A 21460-nucleotide genomic window follows, 5' to 3' on the forward strand; every position below is an offset into this window, starting at 1 on the left:
TTTTGAAAGTTCTCAAATTGCGCTCATCTATGGCTCCTGCAATTTTGAGAACTTTCAAAACATCACTTGTGCCCATAAATTATGAAATGCACGAGAACGTTCATACGATTTCGTATACTTGTTAAGAAGTATCTGGCCATCTCAGGACATTCAAATGGATGATGAAACATTCCCACAAATTTTCTTAACTCATTGGCTCCATAGGCCGCCCCCACTTGACGAGTAAAATCATCTAGCATTGTACAGTGTAAAATCTCTGAAGTTTCTTTCCCAGGGGTCATTGGCTTAACCCATTGACCCCTCAGGGGTCGTAAGATACCCCCAGTTGACGAGCAAAATCAACTGGCATTACGGTAAAATCTCACTTGCAGGAATCAATGAGTTAAAGCGTCTCCTTCAAATCAAAGTACAGTAACAATCATAATAATATTTATTATTAACACTGATTTTCCTAGTCCTGCATGTGGTATAAAGAGTGAACGAAATGGACTGCATAGATTACTGAATTAACATGCCTTTTTGTGTTCATAAAAAGTTAAATAATGATTATTTAGAAATTATTTTGAATTAATCAGAGAGGCTATTGAAATCTTTTGTCAGGCCCCAACATTAAAATTGGGATATTGCCGGGGTATCTGCTCCTTGTGATCTACCAAAGTTGTTTTATATCACTTGACAGAACATCTAATGCTATCACTTAGTGAAGATTTTGGCAGTAGAATGAAAACCTTGTAAGCTTAACACTCTTGATCCCGAAACTTGTTGGCACTTGAATTTTCCAGCATGACAGGATCCAGTAGCTTGTCCTATTCAAATTAAATTGTTTGTTTGTCAAACTATAAAGTACTTCTTTTTTTTCAGAGAAACAGTTTTATGAATGGGACAAAAAAGGTGGCAATTATATCAGATGCAGCCAGTACTGGTAGGGTTAGCTTGGAAATTGAAATCCCTTTGTTTTTTTCAGTCACATGGTTTGCAGGAACGTTAAAAATGGCCTATGAAACTAAACATGATTTCTGTGTCATCATCATGCCATCGTTAAAGGGGAAATGGCACACATAAAGATGTAATTTCGTGACACCCAAAATTCCCAAAACGTGAAATGAAACATTGCAATAACCACTTAAAACTGTTGAACAACAAAAGAAGTATAGTAAAAGGAAAGAGAAGCATGGGTGGACACAAATGGACAAGATTGAAACAGATTGCATTTGGGTAATCTTGAAAAAAGTTGCCCGACTCAGAATCATCTTGTTTGTGATGTAACAATAATTTTATCAGTAAAGGAATTCCACGTTACCTTTTTCGAGTTTTAAACTCGTGATTAACCTAAGATTTCCCTGAAACACCGTAAAATAATGTGACATAGCCCCGTTAAGCTCATGGCCTGCCAGAAGTGATTGGCTGAGGATAATTCATCTTGAACTTGCTAGTGGTTTCACAAATGCATCAAAATGTTGTTCAAGTTTTAGCTGTATTACTAAATCCTTGCTTAAAAAAGTATTAGTACAATGTTGTTTTAATGGAATCATAGTATTTTGATTCATATGATACTCAGTGTATAACTCCACAGGTATCTCATTGCATGCTGACCTCCGAGCAGCCAATCAGTGCCGTCGTGTTCATGTAACGATTGAGTTGCCGTGGAGTGCTGACAAAGCTGTGCAACAACTGGGAAGATCTCACCGATCAAATCAGACTAGGTATACTAATATCAACAACAGAGCGTCCTGTAAGACATTTTTGAGGGGTGCGTTATTTGTCCATCGAAGGAAATAGGATGCCTTGACGGAATGGGTGTCACTTTGACTTGTAATAATGTGCGCAATATAAGGAAAGCAATGAAAATCTTTTGTTGATCACCACCAAAATTATTGCTGCTCTCCAAAATTTGTGCATGCTTTCTCTAACCAAGATGGCTTTATCCATGTAAAACACAACGGGAAATAAAGGACATTGAACTGTCTAAGGGGAACCTTTTTCTTTTAGACTACTTTTAGAGTTGATTAGAACATTCTTTTTTTCTGTTCTTTTCAGTTTTTGTTACTTAATGGTGTTTTCATTTAATTCTCAGTGGACCAATTTATAAACTGGTAACAACAAACTTGGGTGGTGAAAGAAGATTTGCAGCAGCAGTTGCTCGCAGGCTTCAGTCTTTAGGTAACGTTGAATTTCTAAGGTACAGTTCTTACTGATAAACTGATTGTTCAAGTTGTGTCTTGTTAGTAAGTTTGTAAATCCACTTAGGAAAAGGGATCTACCCAAAGTTTAGTGAAGGTGACGAATCTGATCCTATTAATGCACATTTACCGTCGTATGAAGCAAGGATAATTTAACTGACAGGAAATATGTAATTTCGTCATGGGAGCTGGCCAAAAACAGAGGTCATCACTCAGTTAACAGTTTGTCTACTGTCAGCCAACTGTTGGCTGACACATTGATGGTGTCTGGCTTATTACCTTACCACGAAAGAAATCGTTGCAAATGTTGTTCGCAACTAACTGCTACCCGTTTCCTTGAAGCTTTTTCCTTCTCAATATGCTACTAGTCTGTAGATCTTAGTAGGGTCTTTCGTAAAGTCACCAACAGTGCTTGTATTTGTTTTTTTCTGAAGGTGCACTCACCAAAGGTGACAGACGAGCAGCAACTGGGGCAGACTTGACACAGTTCAATTTTGACACACCTTATGGTCGGTCTGCTCTGAGAAACATGTACCAAGCAATAACTATGGTATGAAAGAAGCATTTTTCTGTTTCTTTCTCTCCTTCTCTGCATTCTGGTCTTGAATTACCATATTTACACGAATAAGCGCTGCAGCGCTTATTTAATATTTTGTGCCTCAAGTGCGGCGCCTATTCGAGTAAATACGATATGTAAATCTGGACCTTTTCATTTTTGTTGTTTCTGAAGAACTGATTATTCCAAAAGAATGGCTTTTACTTCGGCTAGAAGAGCACAGAACGCGTCATCAGAAAAGAATGCAAATGCGAGAAATTTACTCACAAGTAATTAGTACATGGAAGTTTGGCAGTGTGGAAGTGACGCTAACCCGAACACGAACCCTAACCCACACTGGTGAATTGTGTTCATACTAATCTTATTTTACTGAAATGATTTTGAAAAGAATTTTTCTCTTTTCTGTTCTCAGCAATCCATATGTCCAGGTGTCCCACTTTCAAAAGTCCTAGCGGCAGCAAAGATTCCTGAAAAATTTGAATTCACAGAGTTTAACACCATTGCGAGAGTAAGTATTTTTTTGTAGTTGCTTTCAAATGTGCAGCAATCAAATTACTTATCAAATCTTCCAAAGGAAAAAAGTTCTGAAACAGAACAGTTCAGAATGTACCACAATTGACCATAGTCTCCTACGCAGCCGTCATTTGTGTGGTCACGCAACGCTCCTCACACATTGTGTGGCGAGAAGCGTTCCGTGACCACACAAATAACGGTTGCGTGCGAGACTAAATTGACCAGTCGATAGTCAAATAACTAGAAACTAGTGAGGTTGCCCAGAATTGAAACAAATTTTTCCCCTTCAGTGGTGAGTGTAGATTCCCCAATTTTAACTTTGGCAATTATTATGGAATATACTTAACCAGTACTCGGCGATCTCGCCACCGAACTAGATTGTTGCATAGGGCGTGCTTCAGGTGCTTTGATCAGAATATTGTGCTTGACATCTTGGCAACCTCGCTGACCAAGAGACCAGGTAGACAACATATGCCTTGAACAGACATAATTAACAGTCTATATTGATCAAATCTTATCGGATAGAACTAATTACAACACAAAACGAGCGGTTTATCCAAAAGGACAGAGTACGATACGCGAAGACCAATGCGAGGGACTCGACGTAACTTGCGGAAGAGATTATTTTAAAATTGAAGATCTCTCGGTTACTTTCGAAGGCGGTGTGATGCTAGGCAAACAGGCAGAATAGGTCTGACGACGAAGAGCCGCTATTTGGTTTATTTTCGTCGGCCTAGAAGTGGAAGTACTTTATCAAAGAAAACATGCTAATCGGCATAAAATTGATCATATTAATCAGTGCTTCTAATCTTTGCGATACCCTTGTAGCTGAGTTTGATTTACTTGTTTCTAAGCCTGAAGCTTTAAGCGGAAGATGCCCAAACTGATACTTTCTCGACTGTTTAGGGCATAGAGTGCTATGTTACTTCCTGCATTTTCACAAGAAGACCTTCCAAGCCATGACAGTTTGCGATCTGTGTTTTGAACGCGTTAGAAGACCAGTGCAGCCTACCGCGGGTCACATTAGCTTTTTAGGGCCTTTCGGAACCAGACACCAATACTAGTAAAATAGTATTTTGGTTACGGTAATGGTAATGAATTTATATAGTGCATTTTCTATTAATATATTCAAATGCACTTTACAAGCAAGGGATCTATGGGTGAGATCGGACATCAGCATAAATTATATAGGTGCTTCTGGCAGCCGCTATTAGTCCATTAGCGATCTCACCCAGCACATGAATGAATGAAATGAGGCCTGACCTCAACACCGGGAGCTCCATGCCCTACTCTTTACGAATAGTGTGTGGGTTCTTTTACGTCCCACTGGGTTGTGAACATTGAAGGGTTGTGAGACGGGTCCAACGGTTAATAGTCCTTATCCGAGAAGACTTGAAAGTCTTAACCATTTGCGGATGTAATTACAATTGCAGCAATTTCTCCTCAGTTATTTTAAGACCCTGAGTGTTGGTCAGGCCATTAGCCTTTGGGCTTTTTGATGCACATACTGTACCTGTTTGTATGGCAGGATAAAAGATAACAAGAAGTAATCAAGTAATCTCTATTTCTTATTCAACGGGATTCACAACTGCTCTGACAATCTTATAACCTTGTACATTATTTGCTTACATGCCCTAACAGCAATGCCTCCTGTCCATGGGTGTGACAGATGCCAGTTTTGTTGTTAAAGATAAAGAGGCTTCTGACGTTGGACGATTTTTAAATCGCATTTTGGGTCTCAGTGTGGAGCGACAAAATTTGGTAAGTACAAAGTGGCCCTTCAAAACCTGCAGAGGAGTCTGTGTGTCAAGAATATAGATTTCAAAATAGGTAATTCCGTCCAAATCTTGTCCAAGTGTGTCTTGGTTATCAAAGGATATTTTTTTCTGGGTGTTGTCTGGGAGATCGACGAGCAATCAAGCAAGCTGGGAAAAAAAGGAAGAGTCCGTGGGAGAACGAAGAGATTTGAACTCTTGAAGAGATTTGAGTAATGATATCGTTTTTCTCCGGGTACTCCGGTTTTCCCCTCTTCTCATAAACCAACATTTGATTTGATTTTTGTTGATTCCAGTTTACAGTGTCCCCAATTAGTGCTCCAGCACTGGAAGACTACATACTTAAATATAGTTCCTTTCCTTTCCTTTATCGTGTCTTACTTACATCCCCGGTTTTCCTTTTTTGATTGTAGCTATTCTCATACTTTTGTGAGTGCTTAAATGCTGCCATCGATACAGCAAAGCGAGAGGGAAGGTAAGTTGTGTGTCTCGTGTATATAACCGTTCAAGGATCGACTGATTTCACTTTTTTTGTTGCCGCAGTGAAGTGAGCCTGAAGCGAACGAACGAAGCTGCTCTCTAATGGGGAGAACACATTTTTCTTCAATGCGTAAGGGATTGTGGTCAAAGGCGTTGCAAGGATTTGTGGTTATGCGCGAAGTGAGGAATTAAGATGCGCAGTGCCATTATGTCTTTGCCATGAAAGCCCTTACTTTTCTCTCATGAGATAAATACATGTGGATGAACACGTCTCATAATGTACTTGAAAGACTCAAACTGCCGAGATTCATAGGGATAGAAATTATTTTCAACCAAATAGCTTTGTATCAAAGTGTCACTCAAGGTGAAAGTTTGGAAATGAAAAATGCTGTATTTTCGAAACGAAAGACGTCACAGAACTGGAAACATGAAAACAGATTTATTTCTGGGTCATCTTCAACCTCCTTTAAACAAGAATTCAGAAGACCTTGCGATTTTGATTTTAAAATTTGATGACAGCGCTGTGAAAACCATCTTTTTTCTTTCTTCTCTCGAGAGGTCCAGTACCGTCCCTCCTCGAGACCTGTGAAATCTCCTTTCAATTCCACGCACGAACCGTCGTTAAATTACCGCAAGCATAACTGAACATCTCCCCTCCCGTCGGCAGCATTTCTACCATTTAGGTAAACTAGTTTAGACTCTATCTTGCATCACAAACGAAGGTCGATAGAAAATTTTCCTTTCCCACATATTGGCAAACCTGGTGCAAAGTGAAATTCAAGTTTCCGTTATTGGTTTACTTGCCTATCAAGAGCGGTGACGATAGACCTTATTCCAAAATGGCCGCTGATTTATGCGCATACAAATTGCCCCCTTGTTGCCTCGTTCAAGATAAAATATTCTCTTGGCATCAAGGGCTAATTTGAATAAAAACAAAAGAATATTTAAATGGCGGCCATTTGGAATAAGGTGTATGGCTCGTCCATTTTGCAGACCGCACACAATTGATTTTATTACCTGACACAGGTTCAGCGAAGGAGTGACAGACGTGTCTGGGTCGTCCATCACCATGGTCGGTTCTCCAAAGTCCGTTTTCACAGAATTCCAAAAGGGTCTTATGGAAACCAAGTAAGTACTGAGACAACGTCTTTTTTACAGTCGTCAGTTGAGTTCATCATATTTTGCCACTCTTTCAGACACGTGACTGTTAACGTTGACCGTGGAATAGACTGGGACTCGGCTGTGAGGCTGTTTCAAGAGAATGGGTCCAAGAAATTTGACGGCTTCTATTGTTCAAAACGGGAGCAAAAAGGAAAGCGGTTGTATCTTCTAGCCATACAAAAGGAAACTTCAGGACATCTTTTCAACATTACGAGGTAAGCACTGAAGTGAGAGTGTTTATTATAAGCTGATTATTCTCGACATTTCTCAACATTTTTTTCGATTGTTATTTTTTCCAGGCCAAACACAGGTCGGTCGCCGTTTGAAGAGGAAAAAGTCGATCTTCTTCACAAATATAAAAAGATTTCATTGGAAGATGCAGGTCCGTTGGTTTAAATTGCCTTCCTACAATGAACTCAGTTTTAACTATCAACATTTTCTTCGTAAAATTCTAGTTTTTACTTCGTTTGTTATATTATTGATTCCCCAATGTATTCATGTTCAGTGAAAATGAGACGAAAATCTCGCTAAAGCTTCTGTCATTATGTCACAACTAAGCCAGGTGAAAGGTAAGAAACATATTATTGCCCTCCTCGAGTTTCATTATCGTTTGTGGCGTGGGAAGCAACAGAAAAACTAGTTAGGACCGAGAAGTTGGTGTAAATTAACTGTGGTAAACAACGCTAGGACGAAACGACCGCTGTCAGTAATATGCTCAAAGTGAAACAGTTTCCTGAAGTACTACCAAGCAGTCACTTACTCCAGCAATGCTGTGGCAAAGTGACCAAGCTCGTTCCCAGATTCTCTTGGAAGGAAAAAGAAGACAGTTTCTGGAAGCGAGGTTGCGAGTCAGCTGACCCAGCTTATTTCTCATTGTGTTTCCAAGTTCGCTTTAATCTTAAGATGATGGTTGTTCTTGTTCCTTATATTTTGGATTTACCTTTCTCTTCATTTTGCCTTAACAGAAGCAGGATGGAAGGCTCAATATGAAAGGACGAGAGATCAATGTATTCACGGTTTGGGATGCAAGACTGGGAGTGTATGTAAAAGTAAGTTGGTGCCATGAATTCCCTTGGTCCTCTCGTAATTATTGGCTGAAAATTGGATGCTTGGTTCTTTTGTTGCGGTTCCTAGTGGGCAAAGTTTTTCAAACCTACTTGTAACCAGTCAAAAATAAGCATAGCCTGCTTGCAGGCGGTAATTTGTATTTCGTTAGCCAAATTGAACGGGTGGAGGTCGGAAGCTCTGGGGCGCCCTCTCTTTCCCGCCTCCTACCCCTCGTTTTGTCACCCGGCCCAGCCCTATCCCATGCACTTCCAACATGGCGTCTGATACGTGTTTCGCGGCAACAACATCATCTACAGCCTGCGAGCTGGCTAAATGATAAGTACAACCAAAGTCCATACGTTGTCTTGGTATTTATTCTGTAGTATTGCTCACTAATCGAACCTTAAATAACTCCAGTTGGATAGAAACAGAAAACCAAAGGATTTGTTTCTTCGTTGAAACAAGACAAGTGTTATGTTGTGCTTTGATCTGTGTTCAATTACTTGTTGGCCAAAATTAGTCGGTAAACATGAGAAAAAACCCTGACCTTTTACGTACCGTTAATCTTTGGTGTAAACAGGGATGTGTATTTCTTTTATAGCTGGTTGTCGGATCAGTCAAATCCATTTATTGTGTGGAGGTATTATCCCGTTGCTATCTGCTTTGGAACTAGCCATGGCCAAACATGCTGATAAACTCGGTCTTACGTAAGTCAATCATAACATATAACAACATAAGTGTCAATGGATTTATCACAAGAGTACTAATTGGGGACACTAATATAACGAAATTAACTCAAATCAAATAAAATATTGGTTTTTGTCGAGAGGAGAAAACCAGAGTACCCAGGGAGAAACTCCTCTCGTGGTGCAGAGTAGAGAACCAACAAACTCAACCCACATATGGCCACGAGTCTGGAATGGAACAGGGGCCGCATTGATGGGAGGCAAGTGCTCTCGCCTCTGCGCCACCCCTGATTTTTAAGATTTTGTCCCCGGCGCAGTACGATTTTGATATTCCTCCTTTTTCCCTCTTGATTGGCTTGTCTCCCTCTCGTTAACTTTCTACAATGTAAATTAGTAGCGGTGGTTGGAATAGCGTGATAGTCGTTACTAGGGCCCCCTCCCCGTCAATAGGGAGCTTAAGATCTACGACGGCGACGTCGACGAAAACGTCACCTCAAAATAGAACTTTGCTCTAGTAAAAGTCTTTCGCGATTATTCCATCTTGTTCACGTCGTACAATGTGGGCGAAGTATCCTAAAAATAAATTGGTACGCACGGTTTCAGACTGAAAATAGAGAATGAGAGATTCTCTGTTGCATGCTGACGTTGTCGTCAAAACCTAAAAATTCAGTGATTTCACGTCGTCGTCACGCAGAGAACCGCAAAAATATGAGCTAAAATCCGTGCAGCACGATTATTTATGCTCTTTTAACCAATGATATCATTGTTTTCTGGCGTTTTCGACCACGTCGTCGTCGTCGTTTCGTAAGCTCCCTAATGTAAGGCAGGGACGTTGTTCTCGAGTATTCCTCTGAAGCAAGATTATGGGTTAAAAGCACAGTCGGATCCGGGTATAATCAACCTTATTAAAAACCGGATACAAAATCGTGATCACTCAAAACAGTTTTCATACTTTTGGTTGTCAAAAAAACTTCTTCAAGGACCTCATCAAGGAACATTAAAGATTGTAAAACAACGACCGGAAGTCGAATGAAATGTGACTCTGTGTGCTATGGGTAATCTTGTGCGGAACAGAGTAACGTAAGCGTACAGTAGTTTTGTGATTGGTTGCGCGAATGTAGTTCACCAACTTTTTACGTTAGAGCGACTTCGTATGACCTTGAAAAAGTGTTCGCAATTTGTTTTACTGGCCAATGTTTGGCAAGGTTAACACAAAGCTTTTCCTTATTCCCGCCAAGAAAACTCCAAAAATGGGCTGTAAACAGTTCGATTGCCCAATCACATTACTGCATTTCAAATGGCGTCAAAGCGAAACTTTCCAGAAAGTTCCATGGAGAGATGACCTAGTTTGCATCGGGCGTTCGCTAAAGCCAATGAAAATTTGCTCTCGTTTGTTTTTGTTCGATAAGCCAATTAAATGTTTTGCATTGTTGTTTACGTTTTGTTTTTATGTTTATTTTTCTAGGTCATATGAAAGTCGCTCTAACAGTAGTAGTAGTAGCAGCAGTAATGCTAGTCTGTGTAGCTAGCGGTTCTGTTGTTGCGGAACGCAAGAGAACTCGAGCGGTTTCCCCAGTCTTCTTGCGCCGCTGGAAATCTCTCGCGCTCCAAAAAGAACCGCCAGCTACACAGGCTACTTAAAAATTAGATCCTCCCCGTCGGGGAGCGGAGCGTTGCGTGACTCCGGCCCGAGCGGCTGCGAAGGAGACTAATTTCTTCTCTTCCTGAAAACATGTTCTTACGCTGGTTGGCGGCGCTGGTTGTTTAGTTTGTTCAGTTTATCCAAAATCATTGAACTTGAAATTGTTCTGTTTATTTTATTTGCCACTTCAGCAAGGAGAGTCGTTCCCTAAGAGTGGTCCGGGTCGAGCTGGATAATGGTCAACGATTGGTCGGTTTGCGTTACCCGGAACAACTCATACCGGAAGTGACGTTGTTTTTGAAGGAAGAGAAGGCTGTCAACACTGTTCTAGTATGTTTGCGTTGATTTCATTTAATCTTAACAATATGTTCATCGAGGTAGAATATCGTGTTGGTATCTTTTGTGGGCTTATGCCTTCTATTCGTGCAAAAAAAGGAAAACTTGCTGAAGAGCTTTATCTTGGAATTTTGATGAGCGGTTCTGCGTGGCTCAAAGCAAACGTGATGAGGGAATGACTGATGACTGATGCGCAGATGATGTATCAATACACGTATGACGTAATTCATGATGGCGCTGATACCCAAGTTTAGAAATTCCGTTCTTCTCGAACGCAATAACGTTATGTTACAAATTGCTATATTATTTGATAATCGCGTTGAAATGGATTGATCAGTTGGACCTCGTTCCTAATTACGCCACGCTTGCTCGCAATAGATTTGGTTTTCTTCCTTTAAGGTTTTCACGCATTATTGTTCCATTTTGAGTCTTTATATTTAATTTATTAGGAGAAACAAAACGGCGTGTTGGGTATAATGGCACCATCAAATCAACCATCGAAAGTCAGTCAAGCTCACCAAGAACAAGAAACACCAATTAATATTAGAACCTTAACCAAAGCAACCACACCACCTGTGACTATAAGGAATTTTTTTAAACCGAAAATTGTTGAAAAAACGTTTGAGGATCGAGAAGAAACAACAGCACAAGGAGGAACAAGTGGAGAAAATGACTGCATTGATAAAGAATGTAGCTCAAAGAACAATGTGGTGGAAGAGGTAGCACGCGATGAAGGCTCGACAGAGAAACAAACGGTTTCAGTGGCCAAGGAAAAAGTTGTCAAATCAAGTTACTTTCAATCACAGGAAAACAAAAGCCAAGAGCATGTGCAGAAAAAGGGCACTAAAGAAGTTTCTGTGAGGTCTGATGCCGTTGTGCTACGTCAGCTCTCCGTCGAGATGTCATCATCAAAAGACAACTTGAAATCCAAGAACTCTTTGAAACGAAGCAATAATGGTACTCTTTTAGGATCAAACAAACGACAGAAGCAGTCAAGCATCCTGTGTTCGTTTGGAAAAGGTACCGACAAATCGAGCCTTATTGGAAAGCAGAAAGGTGTTTTCTGTCCTGTCTGTGAAGTAAAATTCGCAAGCGACGCAAAAAACGCAGATATCAATAAGCACATTGATGGCTGTCTTAGTTGAATAAAACTTTCAGGCAATAGTAGAACCTGGCTGTTTTGTGTTATCGAAATAGGCCATTTCCGAGTTCATGTCTGCCTCCTCTTCAAAGAGAGTCAAAGTGCGAAGTTTTTGTGATGGTAATTAGTTCTACTTTACATATGAACTAATTTTCATAACAAAAACTTCGCACTTAGACTCGCTTTCAAGAGGAAGCAGACATGAACTCGGAAATGGCCTATTAATCGTTTGGTGTAGAGCTGCATGCTTGATCAAGAAATGAAAACTCACAGACTATTGTGTTGCTTTGTCTTTGGCTCTTATCTACCGTGAAAAATCGTGATTATTTTGCGGGGATCGGCATCATAAGCTCCTTTCGTTTTTTTGGCGGCTTTTCTTTTTGTTTCTTTTCTTTCGTTCATTCATTGTTTCTTTTAAGTTTTGCATGTACATGGTAAATTTTTATGATGATTACCGTTTTCCGTCTTTTTTTTGTCTATTGACTTCACTCTCCCGCCATGTTGATGACTTTGACCTTGGAACCAAGGATGCACACGGACAGTATTCTGTGCGCATGCGTTACGTAGAAGGGCCAAAGTCTCTGGGCACGAGACAGAGCACGAGATGTAGTTTTCAAACTAAACTGCACTTAGCATTGCTTTGAAGAAGCACCGGGAAGAATGGTCCATGAAAGGCAAAATGCAGTCACTCAATGCTTGTGCATTGGTCGTCACCAAATGTCGCTGAAGATATAGATTGCGTGACAAGTCAAGAGAAGTCGTCGACCGACTGAGGGGACAGTGAAATCTAGCTACTCAACCCCCCTTGGTGACACACAGTACTGAATCTGTCATGACATTACGTATTCTTTTATTCCTCGTGTTTCATTAATTAATTCACGTCAGGTACACATTAAGTAAGGAAGAAATATTTATTTGCTGTCTACTCGGCAATTGACTCGGGATCACAATGGCCCTCACCCTGACGTCTCTTCTTAACTCCGTGAAGACGGCCTTCCAAAGCCATTCAAGCGCCATCAGAAATACAACTGCTGCCTTGGTAGTATATGGATTAAACGAGATTGTTAAGAGCGAGGACTTTTTTCAGTGTCCACCAGAGAACTTTACCCTCTATGCCAGCTGTTTTTTCGTCATGCCTGCCTTGTTCTTATTTATGGCCACTCTGTTTCTTCACAGTGGCTTTTGGAACCAGGTTCGTGGATGCTGTTATTACGAATTACCCTACAAACGAGGAGCCAAACGATATTTTTGCTTTCTTTTTCCTCGCTGGCCCTGCGGCTATGCTCTTGTTGAAGTCTTGTTCCAATGTTCCTTGTCTGGGTTTCTGTGGATATTCTGGGCTTTGTTACAACGAGACTACTTCATCTGTGCTTCACTCGGAGGGACAAAGGAAGCGAAATTGATTAACGCTTCATTCGATGAGAGATTGAAAATCGAAGCAGACTACGCCAATGCTGGTCGAAATTCTCAGATTGCTGCATTATTTTTACTCGGTGGCTCGCTCATTGTTGCCTTTGTTAGCGTTAGTGTTTATCGGTGCTGTTTTCAGCGAGAATTCGGTTCCTTACCAAGCCCATATCAGTATCAAACGCTCGAGTCGGATGCTGCAGTTCAGGCTTTCAAAGAAAACATGGAGAAGCTTGCGCAAGGACAGGGAAAGAGACGAGCTGATATGTACTTTGAGACAATGAACAAGAAAAATCCCTCCGACATACTGAAGAACGCTTATCAAAACCTGATCACGGTGAATAAATTTGACGAAGCGTTTCCATCTCTAGAAGATTACGAGCATCTCCAAGCGCAGGCAGCTGTCACAGCGTTTAAAGAAAGAGTTCAACAGGAAGGCAAACAAAAGGTCGAGTTGACATTTGTGGACACAACTTGGCATGAATACGAAGACACCGACGCGTTTTTGCTTGTACGTAACGCTCACGAGGCCATGGCGGAGAGATATCCACGATCAACAGGCGACAGAACACAGCCATATGTCAAGGAGAAAGACTCAACAGATCACTTCGACGGAAAAGATAGTGGACCATTCAAGCATGCAAAAGTTGGTGACATTGAAATGCTCTGATTTTACTCACAGACAGCAGTGCGAAAGTTGCTCATTTAAGCTCAAATTTCACACTCGATATTGAGACGAACATTGTCTTTTAGGACCTCCATGGTTTAAAAGATAGTGATCATGCTTTTAGGGGCGTAAAAAGCACGAATTTCTTCCTTTGTAAAGATACAGAATGAATTACTGCCTACTGGCGATGAGACAATCAAAACCGCTGAGGCACCCTCATTGCATCCAGAATCAATCCATTAAGATTAGAAGATGCTGGTTCTCTTTAATTTGTGTAGGTCTTGAGGAATATGTTGTAGCACACGTGGAAGAGCGTCTGTGAGCGGAAGTAACGCACAAATTTCAGATGTAATGTCACGCCATAGGGCAGACGTTGCCCATTTCCTGGTGATGGAAAATAACGATCGTGGAGAGCAACCCCTCACATTCAATAGAGCAAAGACATTTGTAGGTCTTGGTCCTTTTTCAAGGCATTTCACCTATAAGTAAGTTTGAAAATAAACACAACTAAACACACTGGTTGAGAAAAGAGTTGCTTTAATCTCTGGCTAATATTTCTTATTATCACTCAATAGCTAATTTTATTTTCTGAGTTGCTGTTTGCCTGCCTCGAAACAAGTTAATGTTCATGCGAAATTATTCATATTAAAATGAGGTACTTATTTTTTTTGAAATTAAACTCATTTCCATTTGAATGGTTTCACACAAAGACCTTTTTGAAATGGAGGCAAACAACAAATTTGGAGGGTTAGTCTTTAAGCTTCAGCCTGTCTGCTTTCCTTCTTCCTTCGTCTTCTTGTTATTGCCTGAGGTCACAGTCTCTAAGTATACCACCGAAGTTTCATCTCTATGTGCGGTACATATTACCCATCTTCAGTGGCAGAGACAGCCCCTGGCATTTGTATGTGAAGAAATACATAATAAGAAAGCAGAGTTCCGTGAGACTTTCAAACTTCAACCTTGGTGAGATTTTCAGTAAGACTGTCTATTCTTCTTATCTCCAGAATTAATACATGGACTATTTTATGATTGCTAGTAGGGGATGGATTTCACATTGTAAAATGACGTGTGTAGTCATATTCTATTGTCGGTATAACAGCTTGGACAAATTTGAGAAAGATGAGCAGATACCTGTAGACGGGTTGTTAAGGAAAAAAGCAACTTCATTGTCAACATGCAACTCCTGCTTTTTGATTTGGTAGGTCTTGACTCTTTGCAAACAAGGTGTACAGTATCTTCCTTTTTTTCTTCTTTGCTGCTCCCCAGGCCTCGATTGTTCAAAAGGTGGATAACGTTACCCACCAGGTAAATCGATATCCAGCAGATGGCGCTATCCACCCTTTGAACAACTGGAGCCAATCTGTCATCTCTGTTTCCCCTGGGGTCCCTTCCCCTTGTACATAACCCAGTTTTTACTACCATTTTCTGTATGTTTTGGACACCAACAAGACACACCATGGAAATGAAATTCTGGCTAGCGTCAAGAAGAGGAGACTTGAGTTGTAAGGATACATATGAACACCCAGTTCTCCACCACCATCAGCAACTGTTTGAATGATTTTCTTCATTACATCTGCATGTCTAAAAAAACAAACCAGCACACTGATTGAGAAACTTGAACCTGATACTTGTCTTTTTTTACAGTTTCTGTACATTTTGCAAAGCTAATCAATGCATGTTTAGCTTATATAAAGTTTGCACACGAGGATATAATCCCCTACATAATTATCAAAAGTAATTCTTGCACCGGTATCTAACTAATAAAATATATACACCTTACATAAATTCTTGTTGCTTGGGATTTTTTGGGATGTTACGAAAACTTAGTTTTATGTGTTGGAGTATTCGATTTCAAATTACATAATGATCATTCTCTAATAGAGTTAAGCATGGTGTTAAAGTATCCGAATTAGGGGTACTCTTTGGTAAACCTGATGGCAGCCACCTTCCTGAATTATTAATGAATTCGAAATTTGGATTTTACATCTAAAGTGTCAGTCATTTTAAGGACTCCCTAACCTGCAAGGATGTACAGATGCCATAGTCATTGGCAAATGGGGATGAGCTTCAACTGTAACTGTCTTTTTGGCATGGTCCTTGAATACAAGAGTGATGGTATTAAACAATGAGCCATACTACATGTTTATTTTAGTTAACCCATTTAACACACAAGAAATCCTAACTCGTAACTCAGTACCTAACCAACAATAATACACTGTAGAAATTGGCACACATGGACCACATAGCCATCACTGAAATGTGAGGGTTCATTTTACCCACCACCCCCCCCCCCCCCCTCTTGATTTCACACTCCCACACTAGTTACTGTAATACACATGTATGTCTGGTGTAACAAAAACTTGCTCACAGTGCCGTACTGTATTCAAGGCTGACTTCACTCTTATTATTAGGTATTCCGACAAATAAGATGATAAAACATTCTACACCAAACATGTTCATTTTGTTTTCAAGGTTTAAATTATTGCAATGGGATAGAAAGGTGCAGCACAAAAAACACCACAGCCTTTACTCCATTGACTCCTGGGGAGTGAGACTTACCAGGTTTAACTCTGTACAACACAACACCATTTTACTCGTCAACTCCCGGTGTCCTATGGTGCCAGAAGGGTCAATGGGTTTGGTAAAGCCAGTGGCCCATCAGGCCGGAGCTTATCCCAATTTCAGTAGCATGAAGCGACTAGGAGTATTTCTTCTCCCCCCTGGATGGGATGCCAGTCCATCACAGGGTTACCCCCAGCATTAAATTCGCCACTACGCATTTATACACCTTGGTGGAGAGAGGCCCCGTGAGAGTAAAGCGTCTTGCCCAAGAATACAACAAAATGCCCCCAGCCAGGACCCGAACCCGGACCACTCAATCCGGAGTAGAGCGTTAACCAGTCAAAAACTATGTCCCCTCCACTGATTGTCTTAATACAGAATTTCTTTACAAAAAAAAAACCTCTAACCTGGCTCATGTCCTCATACATTTCTTCTACTGATAGTGGTTCTCGGTTCTAAAAAAATGACAAAACCAGGTTACTTTGGATTTGAACAGTTAGAAAGGATTCAAATTGATCACTCCATCTTTAAAGTGCATATGACACAAAAATTTTTATTAGCTTGTTTAAAAGAGCTTTCAAAATGATAAAGAACGGTGTTTATTTTATTGTGATAGCTCTCTTGGTTGCCGAGTTGTTCAAGATTTTGATTTATGCAAATTCGACGACTTGTGACGTCACACAGTGGACTCAAAATGATGTAAAATCACAAAAAATGAAATATATCTGAAGGCGTTTTCTGTATAGAACTGACACTTTTACAGTTCTTGTACTCATTACAAAGTTCTATGATATGGGCCACTGTGATGTTTCCATAGCAACACAATGGGCTCCAGGCCCTCTCCATCCAAAGGATAAAATCAGAGTTCCCCTCCCTAATAAGGGTTATTTGCTCTTGATGTTCATTCAGTGGATGTGAGCAAATATGGACATTACACAGCATTAGCACAAGAAGGTCTGTTAGACTCTGGAGCAACAAGAAGGCATTTTTCATTTCAGGATGGTAGAGGTCTGGTAAGGAGTATGTTGCTATGGTGACATCATAATCACTATCACAATGTGTAATTTTGGCAGCACATCAACCCTGCAGACTAAGTATTTGCAAAGATATTTCATATTTTGTGATTTTATATAATTTTGTGTCCACTATGTGACGTCACAAGTCCTCTAATTAGCATAAATCAAAATCTTGAATAATTCAGCAACCAAAAGTGCTATTACAATAAAGTAAACACCATTCTTCATCATCTTGAAAGCTCTTTCAAACAAGATAATAAAAAAAATTGTGTCATATGCACTTTAAGTGGAATCCAGTGTTAGAGATGAATGAATTCTTCATGGTCACATCCCCTATGCATTTATAAAAGACATGCTGCAAGTTTTTTTAAACAGCTTCAAAAAGCGTGTCCCTTGTGAGTCCAAACAAGAAAAATAAGCCGGACCTCATTTATGATTACTATTCCTTATATAAAGAATTCTAATGAGGAGTGTTTTATTGGGTTTAAAGCTCATGCATGTAATGCTTTATCAATATTTTGATAGGCTTTTAGGCTAATGAGTTTTTGAATGTGACACATCAAAAGTGACCAACTCACATTTGGCATAGTAACCACTGCAGTGGTATCACAGTGGTCATGGATTCAAATCCCATTCAGGCCTGAATTTCTCAGGCTTTCCCTTCTTTTTCATTACCACTGAAGTAATGTTCATGACTATAGTAATCTAAACGTCTGAAAATGCATCTTATTTTGATCACTGCTGGACATGACTTTCACTGAGAAGTTAGCGTTTATCATGACAATCATTCATTAACCTTTTCACTCCCAAGAGAATTCCCATTGGCAGAGTTAAATCTTTAATTAGTGTTACACACAGTAAAAAGTTGAAATTTGACAAGGTTTTTTTGGATGTTTTAATCTGATGGCTAGCAATATGCTAATTCACTCACATGAAAGTGATACAACTACACTGCGCAAAGTGGAACACTTTACCTCATTATATCCGAAGAGCCATAACCTTGGTGTCTGATAGTATTTATCGTAAGTGATGTACATGTCATATGTTCTTGTATGCAAAATTCCACCAGAGCTACTCAAATCTGCTAAACCCTCTCCACCTTTTGACGCTGGTTTAATGGATAATGTTGCCTAGCAACAAAAGTAGGCTATTAGCACAATGCCATTTCTTTTTGTGGCCATGCGTATGCTAAAACGATCCAAACAAGACAAAAGACTGGCTAACCATAATACTCTGCAAACAAAGTTACGGTATCAAATGAAACTACTAAATTAATACCTCGTCACTTTCCAGCATGCCACTCTCTTCAAAAGCTAAACAATACAAAACAAATCTCATTAGAATGTTGTGCATAGAAAAAGAACTGCTGATCACAGGAGAAATTGCAGCAGTGCAAGTGAAAATCTGCCATGAAGAGAAATAGAGTCACTTGGAAAGAAGGTCCAAGTGTGATAACCTTAGGAACCTAACCTTAGCACCCTCAAAATTAATACCTTCCATATCCACTGCTTCCTCTTCCTCTTCGTCATCATCATCATCATTTTCTGCAGGGTTTATGCCCTTTGCATTCTAGAAAAAATAATTTGAAAGTAATGACTGATTGTTCACATTTTGGTTACAGTAATAATAATTATTATTTAAGCTTGGAGAGTCTAACTACTTCCATAAAGTGAAAGTCTCTTCTGCAGACCTCTTTCTTTTGTGTGGAGACTTAATTATTGCTATTCCAAAAGAGCCTATATAAAGAAGGGGAGATCGGTCCTTTTGGTCACTTAATGGCACACTTAGTGACAAAGCTCATCTTCCATCACCAGGTTCTCATTAAATTCCAGGTACAATGGAGCGTGTGTAAGCCACTAATGTTAATTGGACAGAGCTCTTCAAGTGGTATTTCAGATTAGACTGAATTCTGTTTTATGATTGTCTGTGTCATTATTTTCACATTTTGGTTACAGTAATAATAATTACAGTAATAATAATTATTATTTAAGCTTCGAGTTTAACTACTTCCATAAAGTGAAATTCTCTTCTGCAGACCTCTTTCTTTTGTGTTGAGACTTAATTATTGCTATTCCAAAAGAGCCTATATAAAGAAGGGGAGATCTGTCCTCTTGGTCACTTAATTGCACACTTAGTGACAAAGCTCATCTTCCATCACCAGGTTCTCATTAAATTCCAGGTACAATGGAGCGTGTGTAAGCCACTAATGTTAATTGGACAGAGCTCTTCAAGTGGTATTTCAGATTAGACTGAATTCTGTTTTATGATTGTCTGTGTCATTATTTTCTGAACCCCAGAAAATAGCTGTCCTACACTTATTTCCAGGATTGCAAAGTCACAAAGTACTTCGTTATATTTTCATCTTTAAAGCTACGTTACAAATATTCAAGTTTTCATAACCACTGATGTCTACTCGAGGAGAAGAGTTTGTGATGTTTATCTCCTGTATTACATGTACAAAGACACAAGGGATGTAGAAGTCGAGGACATGGACAAGAGAACACTTGTGATTCTCATCAAAATAAGAATGCATCTAATTAATTGGCCATTTCGGAGTTCATGTCTGCCTCTTCAAAGCGAGTCTAAGTGCGAACTTTTTGTGATGGTAATTGGTTCTACTTTACATATAAATGAAAACTAATTTTCATAAGGAAAACTTCGCACTTAGACTCGGTTTGAAGAGGAGGCAGACATGAACTCAGAAATGGCCCATTGCAATGTCTGGTGTCCTGACCCTAACATTCAGGCTTCAAACCTTGTCAGATTCTAGTGTCATCTCCGTGAATGACTCCTCGCCACCAGGAACAACCTGAGCCCCACTGACATCCACATGGTGATGTGTGTCAACCCAACCACCATCTTCATCTGGTTCAACAATGGCCTCATTCTCTTCTTGATGTTCCATCTCTTTACATCGTTTATAACATGGAACTACATGCAATGCATCACAGAAAACAAAGCTTAGAATATTTTATGAATCAGGAATCCTTTCAAGCCCTCACCAACTTGATTTCCATTTTGTATTTGCACAAGCAAGTTTGTCTGGTTTCTTAATTCTATTTTTTAATAATTTAATTCCTCCCCAGTAACAATATTATTCTGAACTCAGTTGTTGTTCCTGTAGTGTCGTTTGTTACATTGACTGCGGAAAGCCCCCTTAGGAAGGACCCAATGTCAATGAAGAGAACTGTGATTGTCTCTTGAGGAAATTAACTCACTATTGTCCAGTTGTGTGCTTCTTCAAAGCATATTCTGGGTGCTAGAATTTCCTCTGGATGTCCAAAATGGCATAAAAATTAGCTGTGGCCTGTATTCTGAATACAAGGCACTGAAGTAATAAAGCAAGTGAATTGGAAGGGGATTGCAGGGAATTCTCCCAGCCACACATACATTACTTTCTGCATTTGCTACCTAAATATCCATGTCAATGCATGGTTCAAAGTCTGAGAAACCTTGTTTTGAAAAAGACCACACTCTATTTGTAATGTAAATTGTTAGGTAATCGGAACAATAACAGGAAACAAGAGGTGAGATCTGTTGGGTCTTGACAAACTGCAAGTAATGCAAATAAGTCTAAGTACCCATTTTAAAACGATTAGCTTTTCAACAACTTGTGTCAGCTCGCATATTGTACAACCTCGATTTGTTTCATAACAAACTGAACCACAATCTCACTTTTAATTAAAGGCCAGGTAGCCAATGCAAGCACACAACTACCATAAATTGGAACATTCAAAATGAAAATAAAGTATCACACTGGCAACAAAACTACTCCTCTCTGTCAAAACTGACAATCATTATTAACCACTAGCACTGAATAGGGAGACATGTTTCGGCTAAAAAACAAGCTTTAATTGCTGCCAAGGTTATGAGGCAGCAATTCTAATCAAGTTCATTTGAGAAGCACAGATTTCTTGATGAGTGCATTGTTCCCACAGGTTTAAGGGCACTATTGTTGCACTTGGCATGTGATCCATTAACCCTCCCTCCCAAAGGATGTGCATTCAGGCAATTTAATTAACTACTAATAATTACCATGAGTAAGTAGAATGCTGCTGAGAGGTAGCAAAATCATTTTGCTACCTCTCAGCAGCATTCTACTTACTCATGGTAATTATTAGTAGTTAATTAAATTGCCTGAATGCACATCCTTTGGGAGGGAGGGTGAGAGACTAATAATTTGCAAACCTTGCTGGATATCTACAAGTTTACTAGAGGTCAAGTAGGAAGCAACATCATAATAAAAAAGCCAACACAGCATGAAATCATAGTCAATGAAACTTCCACATGG

At 39.7% G+C, this 21460-nt stretch overlaps 3 protein-coding genes across 4 annotated transcripts in view; 2 read left to right on the plus strand and 1 right to left on the minus strand.

Moving 5' to 3' along the window:
• LOC137983239 (uncharacterized) overlaps window positions 1-11546 on the plus strand; it is a 29523-nt gene extending 17977 nt beyond the window's left edge. For both annotated transcript variants that reach the window (XM_068830433.1, XM_068830434.1), the window contains 14 exons: window positions 862-922; window positions 1574-1703; window positions 2075-2160; window positions 2615-2730; window positions 3149-3244; window positions 4891-5010; window positions 5438-5499; window positions 6531-6632; window positions 6701-6880; window positions 6965-7047; window positions 7631-7714; window positions 8314-8419; window positions 10232-10370; window positions 10826-11546. In XM_068830433.1, the coding sequence (XP_068686534.1) occupies window positions 862-922; window positions 1574-1703; window positions 2075-2160; window positions 2615-2730; window positions 3149-3244; window positions 4891-5010; window positions 5438-5499; window positions 6531-6632; window positions 6701-6880; window positions 6965-7047; window positions 7631-7714; window positions 8314-8419; window positions 10232-10370; window positions 10826-11521 (2061 nt within the window). In that variant the 3' untranslated portion in view covers window positions 11522-11546. The remainder of the gene's footprint in view (window positions 1-861; window positions 923-1573; window positions 1704-2074; window positions 2161-2614; window positions 2731-3148; window positions 3245-4890; window positions 5011-5437; window positions 5500-6530; window positions 6633-6700; window positions 6881-6964; window positions 7048-7630; window positions 7715-8313; window positions 8420-10231; window positions 10371-10825) is intronic.
• A 627-nt stretch (window positions 11547-12173) lies between these two features.
• LOC137983243 (calcium homeostasis modulator protein 6-like) lies at window positions 12174-14107 on the plus strand. Its single transcript, XM_068830438.1, has one exon. The coding sequence runs from the start codon at window positions 12467-12469 to the stop codon at window positions 13592-13594; it is 1128 nt and encodes a 375-aa protein (XP_068686539.1). The 5' UTR covers window positions 12174-12466; the 3' UTR covers window positions 13595-14107.
• A 4-nt stretch (window positions 14108-14111) lies between these two features.
• Window positions 14112-21460, minus strand: part of LOC137983245 (ubiquitin-like-conjugating enzyme ATG3) — an 8801-nt gene continuing 1452 nt past the window's right edge. The window contains exons 5-12 of the mRNA XM_068830439.1: window positions 19925-20100; window positions 18663-18738; window positions 18448-18482; window positions 18144-18299; window positions 16561-16608; window positions 15611-15687; window positions 15104-15172; window positions 14112-14722 (exon numbers count right to left, since the gene is read on the minus strand). Coding sequence (XP_068686540.1) covers window positions 14641-14722; window positions 15104-15172; window positions 15611-15687; window positions 16561-16608; window positions 18144-18299; window positions 18448-18482; window positions 18663-18738; window positions 19925-20100 — 719 coding nt within the window. The 3' untranslated portion in view covers window positions 14112-14640. The remainder of the gene's footprint in view (window positions 14723-15103; window positions 15173-15610; window positions 15688-16560; window positions 16609-18143; window positions 18300-18447; window positions 18483-18662; window positions 18739-19924; window positions 20101-21460) is intronic.

This window comes from Montipora foliosa, chromosome 13 (genome assembly GCF_036669935.1).
Source record: "Montipora foliosa isolate CH-2021 chromosome 13, ASM3666993v2, whole genome shotgun sequence".
Lineage (NCBI taxonomy): Eukaryota > Metazoa > Cnidaria > Anthozoa > Scleractinia > Acroporidae > Montipora > Montipora foliosa.

What these genes read in the sequence shown, in the direction of transcription:
- LOC137983243 (XM_068830438.1), top strand. Translation starts at nt 12,467, where the DNA reads ATGGCCCTCACCCTGACGTCTCTTCTTAACTCCGTGAAGACGGCCTTC.